Below are 24,567 nucleotides of genomic sequence, written 5' to 3'. Positions count from 1 at the left end.
CAAACAGTATCAGTGCTATGGAAACCAAGGAGAGTTCCCAAACACCACAGCACACGTCGTGGTGCTCAGCCACATCCTGGCCCAGAGCGGTGTTTGGAAGCACCTTGAGTGAAGGAGGCTGGAAAACAGGCTTCTTTCTTCCTCTTGACAACTCAGTAAACAAAATAATTTGTAAATAATGACTCAAAAGCATGTAATGAGGGCGTGTGAGAGGGAGGAGAGGGAAGGTCAACAACGTGGTTTTCAATGAAACAGGACTCTTCTTTGGGCAACTGTTTTGGATACACATGAGATTAAAAGATAGTGAGTGTAAAATGGTAAGCCAAGAGTGGAGTCACTGAGCTCAGCTGGCTGATTTCCCCTGCAAAGTACAACATTAGTGCTACCATGGACACAGGCCCACTCCTGGAGTGGCATTTGCTCTCTGCCATGCAAGCAGAACCAGTGGAACCACAGAGCCAGCAAACCCAACCTGTTCCTGTCCCTCAAACCATGAACCCACAGCCTCTGTCCCTGGACTGCACCTGAGTGCAGCCACAGGGCTTCTCACCAAACACCTATTTGTGCCCCAGAAATAATATTCCCTTCAACAGTGGCTTCAGGAAAACCTGGGGCACCATTTACCTTTCCCATTACTTTTTCCTGTGCCAAAGGATTTTTTTTTTTGCCTTTTTAAAACTACAGTTTAGAGAAAACCTTTCAGGATGCCACCTGACTTCCAACCAACCTTTCCATGTTCCCCAAAACCACCCAAAATATTGCAGCTGATGAAGAAGGCTCAGTGTGGAGGGTAGGAGTAACAGAGATGCTCATACACAGCCTTTTGCATGGAATCCACATGTGGAATGTTAAAAAAGGGAAGAAAAAGACGTTTCAGAGAAGAAGGCCATGCTATGCCAGCAAATTGAGCTGATGGGGAAAACACTCATGACAAGAAAGGGATATATTCTTACACAAATAGAATAGTAAAGGAAGACACAGACTCTGGGATTTAGTGAATTAAGGAAAAATGAGGGATCTCAGCACTAGGAAGAGTCTTTATCAGTGCCCTATTCTTCCCAGTGGCCCCAGGAGATGTAGAGATTACAGAAATGACTCCTTTTCATTCTCCTGAAACTTGTCTTTGCACTTGACAACATTGATCTCGAGCTCATTTTGCTGCTGCTGCTATTTCCTAATGTTGCTTGGGCATTGTGTCCTCAATAGTGAGATGAAGGAAACAAATACTCTCCTTGTTCTAATTGAAATTTGTCCGTAAAACAAGGAATGCCAGTTGTTTCCCAAGCAGAAATGCTTTCTGGGTTTCCTTAAAAATTCTTTTTAAAATCTACTTGCCTGTTTTGGAGAGTCATAGAATGATCAAGTTTGGAAAAAACCTCTAAGATCATAAAGCCCAACCTTTGACCCAATCCCACCGTGCTCGCTAAGCCTCATCACAAGGTGAGAGCCTCCCAATAGTCTCTGAAGGGCTGTTTTTCCAGGATCAGTTCCCCAAATGATCCCATGTTAAGCCTTGGGGATGAGCTGGAGCTGTGTGGATGCACAGGTTGTACAGACAGCTGTCCTTTCCACACCTGCTACAGAAAAAAATGTGTCATTTAATCCCTGTTTTTCTGTTGTTTTGCTCTGGCCTGAGTGGATTTAAGACTCCTACTTAAAGCAGTGCTGGGATTATTCCAGTGAGATGTAAAGGGACAGTTTAGCCCTGCTGCCAAAAGGTTATTTATTTAGCAATACTGGAGTGACTGAGATGATGCATTTTTGCAAGATGATGACATGAAACCCTTCATTTACATCACAGCACCCAGAGAGCAGCTGGACAGAGTTAAGAGCACCAGTGCAAGGCTAAATGACTTCATTGTTTACTGCTGCCATGAAATAAAACTCTGCAATCAGGGGGAGAGCAAAACTTCCATAAAAAACAACAGAGCTACTACTTCAACTGAGTTGCATGAGCCTTCTTTGTGCCAGCTTTCCCATGCAAGTCATGTAAACAGGAACTGAGGCACAGGGCAAGATTCTGCCTTGATGGGGGAAGAAACATCCCAGAGCTGTAGATCCAGCAGAACCACGGTCTGGGACCATGAAATGTGTGAACAACATGACTGGAAGAATACAACTGAGTCAAGTTGAGCCCAAGGGAGGGAATAACCTGCCTGACTTACTTTGAAGGGAGGGCTGGAATCACTTGGCCTGGCTGAGAAGTCGAAGGAGATGATGAGATCAACGCCCCTCTGAGGCCTCAGGATGAGAGGGTAGGGCAGGTTGAAGGTCAGCCCACTGTCCACAATGTGAATCTTCTTGCTCTTCACGTCCAGTGGCTCATAGATCCTCTCAAACTCGTCAGGATCTGTGCAGGACACAGGAAAACCAAACAAAGCAGGGACATGCAAGTCAAGAAGTGAAGTTTTGATGGGCTTTGCAGCGTTTGCCCAAGTACTGGAGGTTGCACAGGATTTCAAATGTGTATCCCAGCATATCCCAGCTAAACACACCATAAACTCAAGTGTAACTTAAACCCTTAACAACTGGAAAATGAGGGGGGGAAAAAGGGGGCTGGAAGGGCCCTCAGGAGGTCAAGTGCACAAATCCCTGTCCCAAGGCACTCACGGAGGTGGCTTGAGATGAAACTGAAGCGGCCAAATGGCCAGGTTTGATCCCAGCCTTCCCTGCATCACCCCTAGGGATCCATCCCACTAAGGGAAGAGTTCCTGGGATGTTAAGAGACAGATTCCTAAAGCACATCTGGCAGTGCCAGGAGGACAATGCCAGACTCAATTCAGGTGTCCAGAGACAGGATGAGCAGCAATGCCCATCAACTAAAACACAAGTTCCACCTCAGCATGAGGAAGAACTTTTCACTGAGGGTGGCAGAGCACTGGGACAGGTGCCCAGGGAGGGCCTGGAGCCTCCCTCTCTGGAGACACTCCAAACCCATCCCTGTGTTACCTGCTCCAGGTGGCTCTGCCTTGGTGGGATGGTTGGACTGGGTGATCTCCAGAGGTCACTTCCAACCTTGATGATTCTGTGCTCCCCTCAGTGTCCTACAATCCCTGCCCAAACCTCTTCCCAGGTCCCCTCCCAATCCCTTGTCCTCCACAGCTTTCCCCAAACCAAAAAAATGTGCCCCAAGAGCCCTGAGGTGGCTCTGCCCTGGTGTGATGCTTTCCATGGCTGCTTCTGTCCATTCAGTGGGGACCATCAAGTCTTCTCCAGCTACACCAAAGCTGATGACTTCACACTCACTACTCCACAGGGAGCAAAAAGAAATAGTGACCTGCATCCACATGTGAAATTTAAGCAGAATTCCCTGGAATGCCCTGCCAGTGCTGCCCCAGTGTGGTACCAACCAGTGTCCTCTCTGAGCCCAGCTGAGGGCTGAAGGACATGATGTTTCTCCAATATTCCCTGGGTGCAGCTCAGGAAGAAACAATCAATTTTTCTGAAGTGTCTTTGCACTTATCCAAGTCTCTGGGTGCTACTAAACAATCCCTGCTGGACTTCCAATTTTTCCCATGACAGCCTTTTCTTTCTCTGGAGCTTAAACATATTTCCAGGGCATGTTTTTGCTTTTAGACTAAAAACTGATGCTCACATCTGTAGGGGGCAGTGTGATCTAAGGAATGCTGCACAGAATAACAGAATTATTTCTGGTACAATTAAATTTCCCAGCACCTACTTCTTTGCAATGCAAGTGATCTGAAGAAAAAGAAAATATTTTAATGTGAAGAAAATGCATCAAAAAAGAATTGGAACTCCATTTCAGGAGCAGCATGTTTGGAGCAGCAAACAAAATCTTTCACTTTTTATTTCTGTTGGCACCTATTAGAGGACACTTGAGAAATGAGGTCCCATTTTCCTCCTGTTTGCCTTGATTTCTAAGGGAGAGAACACTTTTAAATCACTACTTAGCTAAAGGGCTAAGTGTGTTTATAGTCCTGGTTTAGAACCAGATATATTTCATAATCCTGAGTAGCATCAGGAAAGGACCCAGGGGGTGGAAAAGGCCAGTGTGGCTCCTGGTGTGTTATCTGCAAAAAGGAAAAGGAGGCTGGGGCAAGTAAATAATCTCATGGATTCCCAGACTGGTTTGGTTTGGAAGGGACTTAAAATTCCACCTCCCTGCCATGGGCAGGGACACCTCCCACCAGCCCAGGCTGCTCCAAGCCCTGTCCAACCTGGCCTGGGACACTCCCAGGGATGGGGCAGCCACAGCTTCTCTGGGCACCTGTGCCAGGGCCTGCCCACCCTCCCAGGGAAGGATTCCTTCCCAATATCTAATGCCATCAATAAATTTATAATGCCTACAGATTGGGTTTAGTAGTTTAGAAGAAATTTTGCCTTCTGGGTTTCTGTCTTCACTTTTAGAAGTCCATTTCTCATCTTTGAACTGAGAAGTTCCAAAATGCACTTTGTGTGAGTGCAAAACCAGATACTCAGGATTGTTTAGAAATAAAAAAAAAAAAAGAGATGATGCTCTAGAGACCAAATTTGTCCCACCCAGCAGCTCCAGTGGAAACAGGGGAGATGAAAAGGGCATTTGCTACGTGCATCTGCCCTAACAGTTTCCATAAATACTGAAATAAAGAAGCACAGATTAGGGGTTATTTTTCCCTGCTGTTACTCACTTGGCATTTTCTCAGGTCATTTCAGTGTGTTGTAATATCAAGGCAAGAAACAGAACAACTCTGAGCTCACAATGAAATCATTCAAGGGGTGTGAAGCTTTGAAGCCCATTGGAGATGAAATGAGGAAAAAAGACTCAGCAGGAATAGAATCCAGAGTAAAGCAAATCCAGGTGCTTGACTTGCAGACCAGGCACTTGGGATCTCTGCAGGAGGCACTGCAGCCCCTCAATTCAGGCTCAGCAATGCCTGGAACATCAGCTTAGGTCAGTCACAGTTCATCCTCTGCAAAGCTTTGGGACAACTGGAGGTGCAAAGTATTATTTATATCCTTTTAGAGTCGCTTATTTCTCCTTTGGAGTGCCTGGTAATAAAGGAAAGCAAGTCCTAAAGCATTACAGACTTCTCTCTGCACTCGAACTGACAGGTGAACTGCCAGTGGTGGGAAGAAATATGCAAAGCTTCAATGCATCCAGTGCCTTGGTAATAAAAGGGTTTTAAATTTCCACCAAAGTTTACACTCTATGCACTCCTCTGGGCTCCTCAGTGCTTCCATGTATCAGGAGAATTCACAGCATTAAAGTGTGGATCCACTTCTCACACCACTGAATGGTGACATTTTATATTCCCTACTGAAACTTCAAAGGGTTTTTTACTCTTCTTGACTATAATCTTGCAGCTACTCGTAGCTGTCAGATTTGAGTTGTTGCTTCAGGTTTATGAGGATGAGCTTCAGCTGACACAAAAAAACTGCTCTTATGTCAAACTATTCCCAGACATTTTAACCCAAACAACTTTCAGGCACTCACAAGTAATTGTCTCAGAGGTGCAGGCTCGTTTTGTCAAACCAGAATTTTATTTCCATTGAAATTAAACCCCAGGAAGTTGGTAGTTGATTCTGAAGATTACCCACATGTCTTAATTATGCAAAATTCTCATCAACTGTCATTTTTTCCAACCATAAATTTCCTACACGCTTTCCTGCCTCTTTTACAACTACTATAAATATTAAGACTACCCAGTTGTAAACATCTCAGAGATGATAAAAATATTTAGAAAGTGGAGTCCAGATGGAAATTGCTACTCGGCCCCTCCGAGGGGTTTGTTGCATTAGCAAATAAGCCCTGAAACGACATCTGGTATTTACTGTTGCATAATGAGCAGTGGGGACAGTCTCCTTCCTCCCAGCAGAAAGCAAGGGCTGAAGAGAAGACCATTGTCACCCCCTGGGTGGTAGATCTGTGCTGCTGCAGCAGTTCCTCAGTTTGATGGAACACAACCGTGGAATAGTTTGGGCTGGAAGGGACCTTAAAGCCCATCCAGTGCCACCCCCCCTGCCATGGGCAGGGAGACCTTCCACCATCCCAGGGTGCTCCAAGCCCTGTCCCACCTGGCCTTGGACACTTCGAGTGAACACAACAGGGTCAGAAGAATACTAAGAAATGAACTGATTTTCACTGAGGAGGTTGCAGTGAACACTGTATAAAGCTTCAAAATCCTAACCACACGATTCCTAATTCTTCAGAGCTCCTGTCCCAGACACTACAAAACTCATGGAGTGGGGGAAGACTCTGAACTTCTTTTGCAAATTAATGTTTTTCTGAAATACATATCTTCCAGCCACCTTCTTGCTCAAGGCAACATGAAATGTGGATGCAACTGCACATCAGTGACACTGAGATGTGAGTGGTTGGCCAGTGCATTCCCACAGTGCCAGCAAGGGAAGGATCTACAAGCTGTGCCAGGGCAGGGTCAGGTTGGATCTCAGGAAAAGGCTCTTCCCCAGAGGGTGGTGGGCACTGACCAGGCTCCCCAGGGCAGTGGGCATGGCCCCAAGGCTGCCAGAGCTCCAGGAGTGTTTGGATGATCCTCTCAGGGACAGGGTGGGATTGTTGGGGTGTCTGTGTAGAGCCAGGGGTTGGACTGGATGGTCCTTGTGGGCTCCTACCAACTCAGGATACTCTGTGATTCTGTAAGTGCAGAAGTGTATTGCCTCCAGAGGTTTTCCAGAAGACAAACACAGCAGAGATGAGCTACCAAATTTATGCAACAGGGAAGAGGTAAACAAGGAGAATAAGGAAAGGTTTTATTTCCAGCAGGCTTAGCAGCAGTAAGAGACAGGGAACAACACAGGACACCCTTTGGAGAAGGCCAAGAGAGTGAGCCAGTGGATATAATGAAGGGCACTCTACACAAAAGCACTTCAGTTCCCTCTGCCAGCAATTCCTTCCAAACCAAGAGCCACTGTCCCTCCAGAAGGTGCTGGCTGGGGACAGGGCAAGGCAGCAGCAGACAGAAGTCACTGCATGGAGCCCCAGTCACCTCAGAACCTCTGCTGCTGGTCAGCCCCCAGAAGAACATCTCCGTGGACTGACCTGCGACGGCCGCGTCGAGCTCGTCGTCCTCCACGGACTCCTGGGTCAGCAGCTCTGCCAGGGGGGACAGGGGGTAGCAGCTGTTGAGGTTGAGCCCCAGCATGAAGTTGTGCACCTTGCCAGCACGGCCCTCCCTGGTGTTGAAGAGGGCACTGTCGCCCACCAGGGCCATGAGCATGCGCTGCACCCAGCTCTCCTGGCCGCCGTCCTGGCCGCTGTCCCGCCGCTCCTCTGTGCCTGCACAACACCAACCAGGAGACACTCAGCGTGGGGAGGGGGAGCCCAGCACTGCTGGGGCCACTCAAGCAAAGGATGCAGGAAAATAAAAGGGACTGGGTCCCTGGGGGACCAGAGATGGGGCTCTGCTGCAGCGATTTCAGAGGAATGGGGACAACCTGCTCTCCTGGCTTCCCTTTCCATCTGCAGGACAGTAGGGTGGATGTGTCCCTCAGGAAAATAGAGTGGGAATGTGTTAGGTGGCCTGAATGAGGGCAGTGAGTCTTCTTCTGTGCCAGCACCCAGAATGCAAACTCTCCTGGGCTCGGGGACAGACCTGAGTTGCCAAGATCTCTACTCCATGTAGACCCAAATTCACCTGGATGTGCATTGACAGCCTTCTCCATCCTCTGCTGATTGCTGGAAACCCATTTCTCCTTCAGAGGGCATAAAAGAGAATGGCACAGCATGGGAGTTCTAAAATATCTGAAAATATGCTTCATATAAACTGCAGACTGTAATTAACAGCTGGTTTTAATTAACTGAACGATGACACAACCCGACTTTCAGTGCCTGCAGGTAGAGCTTGCAGTACAAATGACCTGGGCTGGCACCACCTTGCACCCATAAGCTGCCAAAACTTAAACTTTTTGGGGTGTTTTGTTTAAGAAGATAATTCAGGCTCAAGCTTGACACTTTAAATCCGATTTTTAAATATGCCTTTTAAAAGTCTGGATTAAAGGAGCTGATTTTTATCTAAGTAGGGGGAAAACAAGCATCAAGCATCCCAAAGTGCAGAGGTCCAGTATCTGTGCAACATCCTATGGAAGCCAGAGGGATTGCCACGTGTTTGCAGTGACAGATGTGGAGGTTGTTCACTGTGGCTACAAACCCTGAGAGAAATGGAGTGTTTGGTGCTGGCTGCAGTGATTAAACAGGAAACCTACAAATCAACACAAAACTTGGTACCACCTCCTATTTCACACATGAGGGGAATGGAAGGAGTAATCACTGAGCTGAGTTCGTGACATAATCCACTGTCATCACATAGGATTTTCTTTTCTTCCTGCAGATCCTGAAATCACAAACAGCTGCAGTCCCACCTTTGTTTTGGTGGTTAAAACTACAACCAACTTTTTTTTCCCAAGTGAAAATCATTGTTGTCCCCAAAACCATCATCAAATACAGAAAGCATTTTGAGGCTGAGACTGAGACCCTGACTAAAACCACAGAAATCCCCAGGATGGTTTAGATACTTCAGGATAATTTCCAGTAGGATCTTTTCTTCCCACTGCCCAACATTCCCCTTGTGGTTGTGCCCCTCCTGGGAACCTGGATTTGGGCATTGCTGCAAAGCCCTGAGCCAAGCTCTAGGACTTTCCTGCATCACATGTCATTTGTGAAGGTAGAAGACACCTGTGAGTGTTGGAAGCACAAATTAAACCACTCTCAGGTGAATGTTTGATGAAGGACCCCTTGAAAACAAAGGACAGTATTAAGCTGGCTGGGCTGGTGACAATTCCAATGTGGCTCTGAGCTCAGCAGCTTGCTGGGAACAGACCTCTGGAGCTCACTGGCTCAGCTAACCACAGTTTGGGGTGGTTGTGGAATTCCAGGACTGAAGATGTGTGTGAGAATCACCTGATGCTCAGTTTGGGCAGGAGGCACAAAGGGAAGCCAAGGGCCCCCTGGGGTCTCCTCTTCCACATTTCTCTATTTTGCTGAGCTACAAAACTCTGCTGAAAAGCAGGAAATTATGGAATGAAAACTGAGCATTTCCTTACCTTTTGGATGCTGTGATTCATCTTCACTGTCTGAGCTGTCATTGCTTACAAGGTGCTTTAGCCTAATATTTTCTGTTGAAAGAAATATAAAATATTGCTGGGGTTTGACTCTTAGAACAGCTCAGAACGTCACAACCATCTGAGTCATAAAACTCTCACAGCCTCTGTAATAGAAAATACAGCTGAAGAGATGGGATCTGCTGTGAACATCAGAGGCTGAGCAGCAGATATTGGCTTTAGCCTGCGATTTTTGGGCTGAGAAAACAACATGTGATCCTTAAGCAGTACCTTCCACCCCTCTGTGCACCACATGGCTGGCACACTTCAATCCCCTTGCTTAAAATTGAGATATTTAGCTTCTGTCCTCTCAATAACTCCTAGTGAACTAGGAAAAAACCATTAATTACTGCTAATTATCTACTTTTTTAAAAAAAAAAAAAACAGGAATGTTGCAGCCTCATCCTGGAAGCTTTTATCTTGGACAGAAGAGACAGCAGGCACTGAATTCCAGTGAGGAAAATGGATCCAGGGGAAGACTTAACCTCTTTATTCCCTAGCAAAATGTATGTTAGGAATCATCTCTGATGGAAATGTCACATAAGCATTAAAGCTGGAGAAGAACTCCAAAAACCCTCTCCTGGATTAAGAGCTGACTGGAGGGTCGGGCCCAGAGAGTGCTGGTGAATGGAGCTGCATCCAGCTGGTCACCAGTGGTGTTCCCCAGGGGTCTGTGTTGGGCCCAGTCCTGTTTAACATCTTTAGTGATGATTTAGATGAGGGGATTGAGTCCATCAGCAGCAAATTTGCTGATGACACCAAGCTGGGAGGGAGTGTCGACCTGCTGGAAGGCAGGAGGGCTCTGCAGAGGGATCTGGAGAGACTGGAGAGATGGGCTGATTGCAATGGGATGGAGTTCAACAAGGCCAAGTGCAGGTCCTGCCCTTTGGCCACCCCAACCCCCTGCAGCGCTCCAGGCTGGGCACAGAGTGGCTGGAGAGCAGCCAGGCAGAGGGACCTGGGGGGACTGAGGGACAGGAAGCTCAACAGGAGCCACCAGTGTGCCCAGGTGGCCAAGAAGGCCAAGGGGATCCTGGCCTGGATCCAAACTAGCGTGGCCAGCAGGCCCAGGGCAGTGACCCTTCCCCTGGACTCTGCCTTGGGGAGGCCACACCTTGAGTGTTGTGTTCAGTTCTGGGCCCCTCAGTTGAGGCAAGAGATTGAGGGGCTGGAGCGGGGCCAGAGAAGAGCAACGAGGCTGGAGAAGGGACTGGAGCACAAGTGCTGTGGGGAGAGGCTGAGGGAGCTGGGGGTGTTCAGCCTGGAGAAGAGGAGGCTCAGAGGTGACCTCAGCACTGTCTGGAACTGCCTGAAGGGAAGTTCTGGCCAGGTGGGGGTTGGTCTCTTCTCCCAGGCACTCAGCAATAGGACAAGGGGGCACGATGGGCTCAAGCTCTGCCAGGGGAAATTGAAGTTGGAGATCAGAAAAAACTTCTTTGCAGAGAGAGTGCTCAGGGATTGGAATGGGCTGCCCAGAGAGGGGGTGGATTCACCATCCCTGGAGGTTTTTAAACACAGATTGGCCGTGGCACTGAGTGCCATGATCTGGTAAAGGGACTGGAGTTGGACCAAGGGTTGGACTTGATGCTCTTGGAGGTCTTTTCCAACCCAATCCATTCTATGATTCTGTGATCCTCAAGTCCAACCACTTGAAGCCAGTTAAAATAAACTGAAAGAGGGTGGTTTCCTAATGAAAGCATTATCAGCTGACTGGGTTTCTTTGCATTAAAAATGGAAACAAAATAACACCTTTTTTCTCTCCCAGAAGCAAAAGTAGCTGCTGGTGGCACTGCTGTGCTTTGGGCAGCACATCCTACCAGAGGCTGTGATTTCCACCCAAGGGCATGGCACCTACACCTGGGGCCTTTTGTAAGGCTGAATTTAATCCTCCAAGCTTGAAGAGAAAATAAAAACAAAGTCCCTGCAGTATCAAGTGTATAAACCCACAGCTTTATTCTGCTTGGGAATGACCAGTGGGTAGGATGAGAGCACTGTGGCTGATTTTCTGAAGAGGTTACAACCTCTTAGACTTACATCCCACACTCCAAAAATCCCCACAGAAACACAAAGAGCTGAGTCATCACAGGTTTTCTCCTTCACTAACTTTACTTTTCAATACCCAGCAGGTCCTCAATGACTCTTCAAATACCCTCAATGGACAAACATCTCCAAATTCTTGAGCCATGACAGAGGAGACAGGTCCAAACAAAAGTCACTGACCAGAAATGGAAGTGCACAAAGCCAACAAATGCACTTTGGGGATATCAAATCATCTTTTTAAAGATGGAAAATTTGGTGTTTACTCTCCCAGGATTAAACATCCTGTGGGCAATGCCAGATCTTCTGATGACCCCTGGAATTGTGCCCTTCACTTTGGTGGCATCAGGGGCATCTTCAGTCCCAGACTGGGGTTGAGCCACATCAATATTTTCACAGCTGATCCCCCTCCTTCCCAGGATATTTTTAAAACTGGATGTGGAATGAGTCACAGAGGCCAGATCCCATCCTGTCTCTCAGTATCTTTAAAGGGCAGGGACACACTTTTCCATGAGGACATTTATTGACAGGGACCCTCCATGGGCAGGTGGTGACACTCAGGAGGTTTATCCCAAAACCTGGAGCTCTTGTTGCATCCATAAATAAGCAGGTTATCCAACAGCTGAATCCCCTCATTTAGGAGACAGACAGCTCAGGGACATGAGTGGGGGGATTTAGTTGTGGGGTTTTTTAATCATCTCAATATATATTTTCTTTTCTTGCTCTTCAGAATATCTGTCTGAAAAGCACAATTTATTTACTGGTCAGGTACTCCCCTGTAATGCTGCCTTCTGAACAGGAACCTAAAGTGTGAAAAGCCTTCCATTATTACCTACATTCTAGACTAAAACACACTAAAGCCCAATAGGAATGAAACCAAAACCATTAAATCAGATACCAGCAGGTTGTGGACAGAATGGAACAATCTGACCATCCAGGCAGGATAGAATTTAAGTGCATTTTACTAAGCCCTTGAATAATAAAGTGCAGTGTCAAGTCACACAAATGCCCAAAAATTACTTTTGAACTCCAAAAATCAGCAGAAAAACATGAAGAGTTGGATTCTGTAAACTTCCTAAAAGCTGGATAAATGTGATTTCAGAACTTCTGGCCCTGAAACAAAAGTGTAAGGAAGAAAAAAACACTCCTAACCCTCTGCAGCACCTTGCAAGGTCAGCAATTAGAGCTAATTAATCCCACTTTAAATGAGTGCCAGCAGTGCCATCCTGCCACAGAGGGAGAGTGCACTGAGCCCTGGCAGTAATTGCTTTGCACAGGAGGATTAATTACTAATATTACCTAATTCTTCTTCCATGGTGGGACCTTTATTCTGAGAGTTGGAGACACCAAGCACTCTGTTAAATAATATGGAAAAGGCACTGCCCCAGACACCTGGAAGAGGGGAAAAAAATAAAAAATCAAGGAATGGAGGTTGGTAGAAGGAGAATATTTTAGTAAACTATTTAAGCAGTTGGCTGCTCCCTGAATACATCTCTGGTTTTGGAACATGCCAAGGCAGAAGCTCAGATGGCCACACCAGAAACAAAACAAGAAACAAAGAAAGAAGAAATGCCAACCCATGTCTGTGAGATCTTCCAACAAACTGAGACTCTGCTTCTTGTCTCACCCTCTGTGTGACTGCCCTTGCCCATGTACCACTGAAATGGCTTTTATTTTTAAGCCTCTTTCTGTCCCATACTCACCCATGAGGAAATGCAAGGGATTTTCCTTGTACTTCTTCACCACTGTCCCCATAAAAAACTTGCTTCCAAACAAATCAGGAGACATAAAAGTACCATACTTGGCCATACCAATCTCATAGGGACTGAATTCCACCCAGTCTGCAAAATGAGAAACAAAACTGTGCTCAGTCAGCAATCTCAACCTCAACAGAAATGGGAAAGAAAATCCAGAAATGAATGAAACCTCTGTCCAAGCAAAGAAATGAGAAGCTACAGAACCAACAGGAAGGCTGTGGAGAAGCAAAAAACTTGATTTCAAATGAAGGCCAATAATGTCTCAGTTGGGAAGGAATTCTCAGTTTCATTCTCTGTTATCCCAATAAACTTTGGGGAAAAACAAAAAGAGGCTCTAAAACCAGAAGTACAAAAGGAGTGATCATGAATGAGAAAAAAACACAATAACATCTGGTTTCCATCTCATGCTTCAACATGACACAGGTCTGAGATCTGAGTTTCTTTCTCTTCACTGCAATTCTACCAAAAAACGTGGCAGAAAAATAATGGAGTATCACAAAAGCTGTGAAATATTCCAGGAGAGGCATTTGGGTTCCACCCAAACCTAAAGCTTTTGGGGAGATGCAACATGAAAAGACAAAGCTGAGAGGCAGCTGATAAACTCAGGAATTGAAACATTGCCCAAAATGTTTTTAGAAGTCTATTTTATTGAACAGAGAGCTCGAGAAAGATACAGAGTGAAATGTTCAATGCATTTGCTGATCTTGGCAGGAAATTTCAGAAGTGATTTCCATCCCATTGATGTAAAAGCCGTCTTTGGAAATGGATTTTAGTTGGCTTGGAAATACTTCCTTTGATACCAAGGGAGTTGCTTACACCAGAGAATTCATGGCAAAAAGGGAGCAAATAACACACAAACCACATCCTACATTTTCAGTGTTTCACCCATTCACCTGTTTCACCTTCCCTGTTTTCAGCAGTGATTGGTTTGATTGCTTGTGCAAACAAATCAGAAATAATTCTGGAACACAAAGGCAAAAGAGGCAGCTTTGAAAATTCCCCAGAATCATGGAATGCCATCCACCCACCCCCCCCCTCCCAGGATATTCCCTGTTCCTGTTGGGATGTCCAGCACAAGGTCAACACTTCTCCTGAAAAGGAAACATGTCATCATGACTGCTGGGAGTTTCATTTGACAGGGCAATGCCAAGGCAAATACAACATCCTATTTGCCAAATAAAACACCCACAAATCTTCACACTTGCTGGAGCAGAAGGAAATTCCTTTGAAGATCCAGCCCTGGAGTTTATCCAGAGGGATTTAAACAGGAATTCACGGATATTCAGAACCAGGGGGGACAGCAAAGCTGAACTGAGATTTAGAAATCATTTCATCTCTGAGAGTCCACCTGCAGCTTGAAGACAATTTCTCCAGCCACACCTCAATCCTGCTTAGGGAAATAAGATTTCTGCCTTCAAATTAAGGGGCTTCAGCCTCACTTTCTGCCATTCTCCTCCAGACACTAACAGAGACTGGAAGGTCCTTCTGAAACCTGGAATTCATCCCTCAAGGAAGGGCTTCCCAAATTCTGTAGCACTTCTTGGGACAAAACAACCCCCCACACACACACACTCACTCTCACAGACTATAAAGACTGTCAAGAACAAACCCCCAAAATCCAAGTCAACCATGAAATTCCACTCCCTCTTCCACCCTCATTCCAGCATCATCAGGTGATTTCTTACCATTAAAGAAGATGTCATAATTTAATAAAAAGAAAGCTGTCTTCAATTAAATGACTAATTATGTTGAGTGCAAATGATTAGTGCAGTTGTGGGGATGCCACCCCATGTGGGGTGAGAAACCTTTGATGTAATTAATGCATTTCAACTTGAAACTTATAACCACAATCATGTAAACAAGGAAAGGTGAATATTTCTCCTCAAAACTTACATGTCTTGCACATCAGGAATAGCTGTTCAGTCCTAAAAGGACAGAAAAAGCCTAAAATAAAAACAGCCAACCCTATAGAATGACAGAGATGACAGCCTCAAAAAAGCAACACCTTTTCTAGACCAAAGTAAGGCCTTTGGGTGCTTCTGGTCTGCTTAGACAAAGCCATTATTAATTAAAGATCATTCTGTTTTTAAACCAGTAAATAAATAACACAGAGGCTCGTCTAAAAAACAATACACCTCTATTTTCAAAGAAAAAGGTCTCAGTTTCCTAAGGAGGAGAGTTAAAGACACATTTTCCCCTGATAAATTTAGCCCAATTTATAACCTCATTTTACGACCTCATTTTCCATTACAACCAAAGTTTTGAGAGCAACTGTTTCAAATCACTATTTCAGGAAATAAAACGACCTAAAAACCTCAGTCAAACCACTTGGTACTTCCCTTCTCAGTCCTGTCTATAACTAACCATAGACAGACTCAGCTTTATCTTCGTGTCCATCTTCCAAACTGGACCCACTCTCAAATGACTTTTCTAGATGGGATTAAAACCTATGGATTAAATAAGAGAAAAGGCCCCTTTTGCATAAGCAACAGCAAAATGTACATTTAAATTGTTTGTTCCATTTTAATCTCAGAATCTCTAAGTCTAACTATTAATGTCACCCTTCTCAGAAAAAGGAATAATCTTGTATAAGTGAAGACACTTCCCCTGGGCTGTTTGATACATTAATGTTAAGCAGTTTTTCCCTGTTGGAGACACCAAATCCCTTTTGTCCTTTTGACTGCTGAGCTGAGCTCCTTCATGGGAAAGCAATATTCTTTCCAGGTGGGAGGAAATCACCTTTTTAACATAAAGGGAGAACAAGATCTGGTCACCACTTCACATTTCTCAGAAATCTAAAGGGGCTGGTACAGTGTCAGACTTATTTTCAGGTTTAAAAAAAAATAAATGGTCACAAAATGGTCTGAGGATAAGTCTCCAAACCCAGGAACAGAGAAATGAAAGACTGTGGATCCAAAATACAGACTGTTTGTCTCTCCAGGCACAGGAAAAGATGCAACTTAAAAGCCAAGAAAAGGCCCACAAGGAAGATCCATTTGATATTTGTGACTTGGAGCAAATACTGCATCAATCAGGAAATACCCACCTAAGCAAGTGAATCCAAATCACAGTCCCAGAATGGTCTGGGTTGGAAGGGAATTAAAGCCCTGGCAGCCAATTCCACCCCCTGCCATGGGCAGGGACACCTCCCACCAGCCCAGGCTGCTCCAAGCCCTGTCCAACCTGGCCTGGGACACTCCCAGGGATGGGGCAGCCACAGCTCCTCTGGGCACCTGTGCCAGGGCCTGCCCACCCTCACAGGGAAGGATTTCTTCCTAATATCCAATCTAAACCTACTCCCTGGCAGTTTGAAGCCATTCCCCTTGTCCTGTCCCTCCATCCCTTGCCAACAGTCTCTCTCCATCTTTCCTGTATCCCCTTCAGGCACTGCAAGGCCACAGTTGGGTCACCCCAAAGCTTCTCCTCTCCAGGCTGAACAATCCCAGCTCTCCCAGCCTTTCCTCCCAGCAGAGCTGCTCCAGGCTCTGACCATCCTGGGGCCTCCTCTGGACTCTCTCAAGCAGCTCCATGTCCCTCCTGTGCTGTCCCCAGGGCTGGAGCAGCTCTGCAGGTGGGGTCTCATCTCACCTGAGGGGCAGAATCACCTCAGTGGACCTGCTGCCTACACTGCTTTGGATGCACCTACCATATCTACCATCCATCCATCCATGAACCCATCCCCACCTACCTCAGTACCTGATCCCTTATCCCTGAGTAGCTCCTTGTTCTCAGACTCAGCTGCCCCATTCCCAGAATCCAGATACAATTAGTCTCAGAAGTAAATTTTTAAAAAGGTGTAATTTTTTTGTCATCCACAGACTTCTCTCTTCTTCCCACAAGTGGCTCAACACCCAGACTGCAAACATACCTGCAAACATCAGCTCTGACACATCTGGTTTCACATGGAGGCACGTGAAGAGTGGCAGAGCACACTGGGCATTATTGATCTTCTCTTTCATGTTGCTCAAGGTGGTGTCCATTCTCTACAGGAAAGAAAAGAGAGCAGTTCCAAACAGATCCTATAGAAGCCACCTGATATTTATAGAGAGAGAGATCAGCATGTCTATATAAAAATATATATATTAAAAATAAATATAACATATATAAAAATATTTTGATAATTTTAATCATATTAATATTATTATAACATGTATTTATGTACAGGCCTAGGAGACTTCTCCTCTCTCTGAAATTTGAGAAGGAAAATGGACAAAGCAGAAGAATTGGGAAAAGGAAACAATCTCCCCGAAAGCCTTTTGGCTGCAGAATTCAGGAAGGAAGGAGTGGGAGAGGACACAAGAGGAAGATGAAATAAGGACATGTTCCAGAAGCCAAAAAGCAAACAGAATTGCTGGACAAAGCAAGTTGTTTCCCTCTGCTGCTGTGGGAGAGGAAAGCAATGCCATTAGGTAGAGTTAGGTAATGCTTTTCAATCTGTGCTGCTTCTGAAAAGACAGCCAAGACAACTAAGAAAAGCAAATGGACTATTAAGAGGCTTAAATTTGGTAACCAAGATCTGCTTCTCACCCAGCAAATATTCTGGAGGGTGCAATCAGGGAGGGCTGAACGTCACTGTGATGTAACAGCACTGAGAGTGTTATCTCTGAGTAACCAAGAGCCTTTACTGCCATTTTTCACTCATGGCAGGTGCAGATTTCCACATCTGAGGGTTATTCAATCCCTCAGTAAACAGGGACTTCCAGTCACCCTCACACTATCAGTGTCACAGCTCTTTACCTGTGCTACTCAAAGCTGTGTTGCCTGTTTTTTAGTGTTTGAAATGTTCAAAACCTGATGGCAATTTATACACAAGTGTGTATAAACCACACTTGTGGCTATTAACACATTTCAATCCTGCCACAAGACCAACTCTAACCTGGCTCAAAGGCTGTGTGCCTGATTCAGCCAACTAGGACTGTTAAACCATAAAATACAACAGCAGGAAGCTCTCCTGTTGCCTCTTTTCTCAGAATTATTCATAGGGTGTGCATCTTTCACCTTGTAATTAGTACTTTGTTAAGCAAATGATGCTTTTCTTACAGCAAACTGGGCATGAAGAGCTCACACCACACTGCAGAGCTCCAGGGTGGGCACAGAGTGGCTGGAGAGCAGCCAGGCAGAGGGACCTGGGGGGACTGAGGGACAGGAAGCTCAACAGGAGCCACCAGTGTGCCCAGGTGGCCAAGAAGGCCAAGGGGATCCTGGCCTGGATCCAAACTAGCGTGGCCAGCAGGCCCAGGGCAGTGACCCTTCCCCTGGACTCTGCCTTGGGGAGGCCACACCTTGAGTGTTGTGTTCAGTTCTGGGCCCCTCAGTTGAGGCAAGAGATTGAGGGGCTGGAGAAGGGACTGGATGTGGCACTGAGTGTCCCCTTAAACACCTCCAGGGAGAGAGAATCCACCATGTCTTGATCCAATCCTACTGTGATCACCAGCCCAGGGCACAGAGTGCCCTGGGCTGGTGATCACAGTGGGGTTGGATCAAGGGTTGGAATTGATGATCTCAGAGGTCTCTTCCAACCCAAGTGAGAAGAGCAACGAGGCTGGAGAAGGGACTGGAGCACAAGTGCTGTGGGGAGAGGCTGAGGGAGCTGGGGGTGTTCAGCCTGGAGAAGAGGAGGCTCAGAGGTGACCTCAGCACTGTCTGGAACTGCCTGAAGGGAAGTTGTGGCCAGCTGGGGGTTGGTCTCTTCTCCCAGGCACTCAGCAATAGGACAAGGGGGCACGATGGGCTCAAGCTCTGCCAGGGGAAATTGAAGTTGGAGAGCAGAAAAAACTTCTTTGCAGAGAGAGTGCTCAGGCATTGGAATGGGCTGCCCAGAGAGGGGGTGGATTCACCATCCCTGGAGGTTTTTCAGGTGAGCTTGGCCGTGGCACTGAGTGCCATGATCTGGTAAAGGGACTGGAGTTGGACCAAGGGTTGGACTCGATGATCCTGGAGGTCTTTTCCAACCCAATCGATTCTATGATTCTATGAATTTTGGTGAAATGGCCTGAGCAGGAATTTCAGTGGCTCACACACAATGGCAATAGCTCCCTGCAAGCAGCCAGAGGTTGAGCTCATTTCTGTAGCACATGAGTGGGTGGTGTTTCCCTGGCTCTCAGAGAAGCGTCCCCCAGAGCATTTGACAAGTGTCTTATCCAGTATTTGTCCAGCTGTAAATATTTCTGTTGTTAAACATGCTTTGTTTAAAAAAAAAAAAAAAGTTGTAATAGTGGTTATGATGCAATACTTTCCCAACTCTGATAAGGATAAGAAAAGCCCAGAACTCACATCATGGATGAGTGTCTCCCCTATGAGCATTCCAAAGATATCTGTGAAGGTGACAGGTTGCCCTGAGCTCTTCTTATTCCACAGGGCTTCGATGTAGCGTTTGACCTTCTGAGGAGTGAGCAGCAGCAGGGGGTTGTGGCTCACTGAGTTCATCAGCTCCTCATTGATCTCCTTGGGACCCTTGGCTGGAAAATCCGGGTGGGAATACAAAGTTGACATGTACCTGCAATGGAAAAAGCCAAGTGTCAAACCTGGTTCAGTGGCAGTTGCCTGAAAGCTCCGACAATCTCATAAATGATTTGATACAATTATTGTTTATGTCAGGTTAATTCACGGGCCATTTGTACAATGAATTGTCCTTTCCTTTTTCTCCAGGCACACAAAGTTAAATTATTTGTTCTACATGTAAGCATACAACCATTCAACATGCATTTCCATAATGTGCATGATGGAAATGATTGAAGTGTCCTCATTTGCCTGTTTAAGGGATAACAGAATCATCCTAAAGTGAAGAAGGAGCTCCTCAAGTCAGCATACATAAATCTGGCAGGCTGGAGTTCTTTCACCATAACATGTACCTCTGTCACTCTCCAGCTCACTATCACTATTCAGAAATTCCTAAAATATCTCACTGTTTCACAGACTGGTTTGGGTTGGGAGGGACCTTAAAGCTCATCTCATTCCACCCCCTGCCATGGGCAGGGACACCTCCCACCAGCCCAGGTTGCTCCAAGCCCTGTCCAACCTGGCCTGGGACACTTCCAGGGATGGGGCAGCCACAGCTGCTCTGGGCACCTGTGCCAGGGCCTGCCCACCCTCACAGGGAACAATTCCTTCCCCATATCCCATCTAACCCTGCCCTCTGGCAGTGGGAACCCATTTCCCCTTTTCCTGTCCCCTCCATCCCTTAACAACAGTCTCTCTCCATGTTTCTTGTAGCCCCTTCAGGCACTGCAAGGCCACAGTTGGGTCACCCCAAAGCTTCTCCTCTCCAGGCTGAACAATCCCAGCTGTCCCAGCCTTCCCTCCCAGCAGAGCTGCTCCATCCCCTGACCATCCTGGGGCCTCCTCTGGACCCTCTCCAGCAGCTCCAAGTCCCTCCTGTGCTGTCCCCAGGGCTGGGGCAGCTCTGCAGGTGGGGTCTCACCTTAGGGGCAAATCCCCCCTGTCCTGCTGCCCACACTGTGGGAACAACCCAGGGCACAGGGGGGTCAGGGCTGCAACATGGCAGAGAAAGGGGGGAAGGGGAAAAGGGAAAGGGAAAGGGGGGAAGGGGAAAAGGGAAAGGGAAAGGGGGGAAGGGGAAAAGGGAAAGGGAAAGGGGGGAAGGGGAAAAGGGAAAGGGACGGGGGGGAAGGGGAAAAGGGAAAGGGACAGGGGGGGCAAAGGGAAAGGGACAGGGAGGGCAAAGGGAAAGGGAGGGAAAGGGAGGGAAAGGGAGGGAAAGGGAGGGAAAGGGAGGGAAAGGGAGGGAAAGGGAGGGAAAGGGAGGGAAAGGGAGGGAAAGGGAGGGAAAGGGAGGGAAAGGGAGGGAAAGGGAGGGAAAGGGAGGGAAAGGGAGGGAAAGGGAGGGAAGTGTTCCTCACACTGTTCACTATTCCACTGCTCTTCAGCCAGGCAGATAACCTGCTGCTTTTCCCAACTCTGGACAAAGTACATCCAGGTCCCTCAATGGACAGTGATAAATCTGTCCCCAGCACCAGTGAGAGAAAACCCAGGCTGAGGGGTGCCAACCTTTTATAGTCCAACCTGAATGAGAGACTCTAGTTCATAGACACTTCCAGCATTTCAAAGCCTCTTGGCATTCTGAAAGCTTCCATTTAGTCTGAAACTGGGGAAGCAACCTCCAAAGGAGGAAAGATAACTGACAAAAAACTCACACAAGGAAGAGGACTGATCATTATCTCTTTCAAAAGAGTTTCTAACCCTGGGGGTTCGAGTATTCCTTAGAACACGTGGAATCAAAATTCACGTGCTTCCTTGGAGCTAAACCAGGGAATAAAACTCATCCAAGGCAGAATCCCTGCTCATTTATACTTAGCTATTCCAACAAAAGCCTTTTACTCTTCCTCTCAAAGAAAAGAGACATTCTTATAATCTTACAAGACAGGACCCTCTGACTGGACCCTCTGGCTCTCTACTCCAACCTCCTGCTTATTAATCCAGGCCCAACTTCAGTCAGGTCAGGTTCCTCAGGGCTTTGTTCAGTCAAGTTCTGCCTTTGCATGAGCATCCCCTGAGTCAGAGAGAGAAGATGACACCAAACCCAGCCCAGTCAAGCAAGGATGGGTCAACACATTCCACAGCTTGGCCACTCTCACTGCAAAATGGTTTTCCTAATAGTTAATCAGATTCCTCCTTGCCCTTTCTCTGTGTCTCCAAAAAGAGTTTGTCTTCTTTCCAGCTCACTGGGAAGCTGAAAAGAATAGTGAGGTCTCCCCTCAATACTACCTTTGCCTGCTCCTGTTTGCCTCACTGGTATTCTCATGGAATTAAACCAATTAAACCTTTCTTGTCCTAAGTGGCCCTAAACTGGATTCAGATACCGCTCCAGGTTTTCAAATTGGTACAGTTATGACAAAATCCTGCTTTGTGACATTTGGGATACTGCCTTAACAAGTTCAAAATTTTCTTAAGATGCAAAATCCTCTACTGCAAACCAGTCCAGTGACATTAAAACCAGGTTTTAAAGTTAGACAAAAAGAAGTCGGCCATTTTGCACTGAATATCCAGCTGGCGGCCAGTCACCAGTGGTGTTCCCCAGGGGTCTGTGTTGGGTCCAGTCCTGTTTAACATCTTTAGTGATGATTTAGATGAGGGGATTGAGTCCATCAGCAGCAAATTTGCTGATGACACCAAGTTGGGAGGGAGTGTTGAGCTGCTGGAAGGCAGGAGGGCTCTGCAGAGGGATCTGGAGAGACTGGAGAGATGGGCTGATTGCAATGGGATGGAGTTCAACAAGGCCAAGTGCAGGTCCTGCCCTTTGGCCACCCCAACCCCTGCAGCGCTCCAGGCTGGGCACAGAGTGGCTGGAGAGCAGCCAGGCAGAGGGACCTGGGGGGACTGAGGGACAGGAAGCTCAACAGGAGCCACCAGTGTGCCCAGGTGGCCAAGAAGGCCAAGGGGATCCTGGCCTGGATCCAAAGTAGCGTGGCCAGCAGGCCCAGGGCAGTGACCCTTCCCCTGGACTCTGCCTTGGGGAGGCCACACCTTGAGTGTTGTGTTCAGTTCTGGGCCCCTCAGTTGAGGCAAGAGATTGAGGGGCTGGAGCGGGGCCAGAGAAGAGCAACGAGGCTGGAGAAGGGACTGGAGCACAAGTGCTGTGGGGAGAGGCTGAGGGAGCTGGGGGTGTTCAGCCTGGAGAAGAGGAGGCTCAGAGGTGACCTCAGCACTGTCTGGAACTGCCTGAAGGGAAGTTGTGGCCAGGTGGGGGTTGGTCTCTTCTCCCAGGCACTCAGCAATAGGACAAGGGGGCACGATGGGCTCAAGCTCTGCCAGGGGAAATTGAAGTTGGAGAGCAGAAAAAAATTTTTTACAGAGAGAGTGCTCAGGGATTGGAATGGGCTGCCCAGAGAGGGGGTGGATTCACCATCCCCAGAGATCTTTAAACACAGATTGGACGTGGCACTGGGTGCCATGATCTGGTAAAGGGACTGGAGTTGGACCAAGGGTTGGACTCGATGATCTTGGAGGTCTTTTCCAACCCAATCGATTCTATGATTCTATGATTAATAGAAAAAATGTTATGTTAAGGAGTTGAAAGAGTTAAGAAATTTGAACTGAATCTGTCAGGTGTCTCTGGCTGATGCAAAGGACACACCTTTTAAACATGTTCCATCATTTCAGTCCAGAAACATCCAAACAATTTCAATGTTTGTAATAAGTGTAATTTGGGACCTTTTTTACAAGAGCCAAGAAGACAAAAGGCAACAGGCTCCTAGCACTGGGCAGGGAGAAACCCTCTCCCCCAGGAATGGTAGAGGCAGACACAACCCTGGGGTTCAGAGCACCCTGCAGGCCCCTTTCACATCCTGGTATCACTCTGGTTTGCTCCTGTGGATGTTGTTCCTGTGACTGGGTTGAAGCACCCACTGAGTCACACAGAGGGACATCATACCTACCTCATTAGTGCAGCCTGACTGAGGCATCCTGGAAGACCTTCACTCCCATCTGACTAACAAACTAATTAAAACCTCACTGTAATTACTAAATTCAACAGTGACAACAGGAGTGAGACAAGCCAATCCACAGTGGGATGCTGTGAAGCATGGCAGTCATGTCCTAGACATTGCCAGTAAATCCACCAAGAAGGGGGACTACTGGGCCTGAAACGGACCAAGAGATCTTTCCAAGAAGCTCTGAAAGGCCCTTACAAAGTGTACAATCCATGTTGGGTTAATTGAGTTAATCTTCAAATCCCAAGGGATTTTTTTTTTCACATTTCACCAGGAAAACAAAACAACACACAAAATACCAACAACGTGAATTCTTATTTTGTTGGTTATCAAGACAAAAGAATCAGTTACACAGTCCCAGTACATGGAGTATTGGGGGTTGATCCAGAAATGTGGGCACCTCTTTCCATCCATTCCTGCTCTCAAAGCTCTTAGAAGATCAGCTGGAGCCTGAGCTGTCCTCACCCTTCGAGACCTTCTCAAACACCTCCACACATCAGAGAATCACAGAACACCCTGAGCGGGAAGGGACCTTAGAGCTCATTCCATCCCACCCCTGCCATGGGCAGGGACACCTCCCACCAGCCCAGGTTGCTCCAAGCCCTGTCCAACCTGGCCTGGGACACTTCCAGAGATGGGGCAGCCACAGCTTCTCTGGGCACCTGTGCCAGGGCCTGCCCACCCTCCCAGGGAAGGATTCCTTCCCAATATCCCATCTAAACCTGCTCTCTGTCAGTGCTGCTCCACTGACCCACTGTGCTGTAAGAGAGTTGTGTCCATATGTCTTTTCCACATTGGCAGTGCATATTTAAAATTTGCTGTTAATTATAACCTTAGGAATAAGTCAGGGCTCATGGAAATTCATTTTTGAACTTCCTGAAGAAAACTTGAAGCAAAGCAAAAGACCAAGCCCTTACCAGGTGGATCCAGAGAGCCCAGCAATGTAAGTTGCACAGTCCAAAACTCCTGACTCATAAAGTGCTTTCATGACTCCAGCAAAGCCCACCATGGCCCGAAATCCACCTCCTGAGCCCAGGATTGCTATCACAGGGACCTGCAGAGAGGAGAACAGTGTGTTACCACAGGGATCTGGAACACTTCCAAGTGGTAAATAAACATTGTATGTCACAGAATCACAGAATGTCCTGAGATGGAAGGGACCCACAAGGGCCATTCAGTCCAACCCCTGGCCCTGCACAGACACCCCAACAATCCTGCCCTGTCCCTGAGAGGATCATCCAATCACTCCTGGAGCTCTGGCAGTCTTG

At 47.0% G+C, this 24,567-nt stretch overlaps 1 protein-coding gene across 3 annotated transcripts in view; it reads right to left on the bottom strand.

The window, feature by feature from the left end:
- The window catches only part of PLA2G4A (phospholipase A2 group IVA), an 87,193-nt gene that overhangs the window by 5,597 nt on the left and 57,029 nt on the right, over window positions 1-24,567 (bottom strand). For all 3 annotated transcript variants that reach the window (XM_071565325.1, XM_071565327.1, XM_071565326.1), the window contains 8 exons: window positions 24,217-24,353; window positions 19,125-19,347; window positions 16,720-16,834; window positions 12,798-12,935; window positions 12,394-12,486; window positions 9,001-9,072; window positions 7,001-7,237; window positions 2,166-2,350 (listed from right to left, as the gene is read on the bottom strand). In XM_071565325.1, coding sequence (XP_071421426.1) covers window positions 2,166-2,350; window positions 7,001-7,237; window positions 9,001-9,072; window positions 12,394-12,486; window positions 12,798-12,935; window positions 16,720-16,834; window positions 19,125-19,347; window positions 24,217-24,353 — 1,200 coding nt within the window. The remainder of the gene's footprint in view (window positions 1-2,165; window positions 2,351-7,000; window positions 7,238-9,000; window positions 9,073-12,393; window positions 12,487-12,797; window positions 12,936-16,719; window positions 16,835-19,124; window positions 19,348-24,216; window positions 24,354-24,567) is intronic.

This window comes from Pithys albifrons, chromosome 10 (assembly GCF_047495875.1).
Source record: "Pithys albifrons albifrons isolate INPA30051 chromosome 10, PitAlb_v1, whole genome shotgun sequence".
Taxonomy (NCBI): domain Eukaryota; kingdom Metazoa; phylum Chordata; class Aves; order Passeriformes; family Thamnophilidae; genus Pithys; species Pithys albifrons.
Note: the sequence above shows the minus strand (reverse complement) of the source record. Positions and strands in the feature narration are given on the sequence as shown.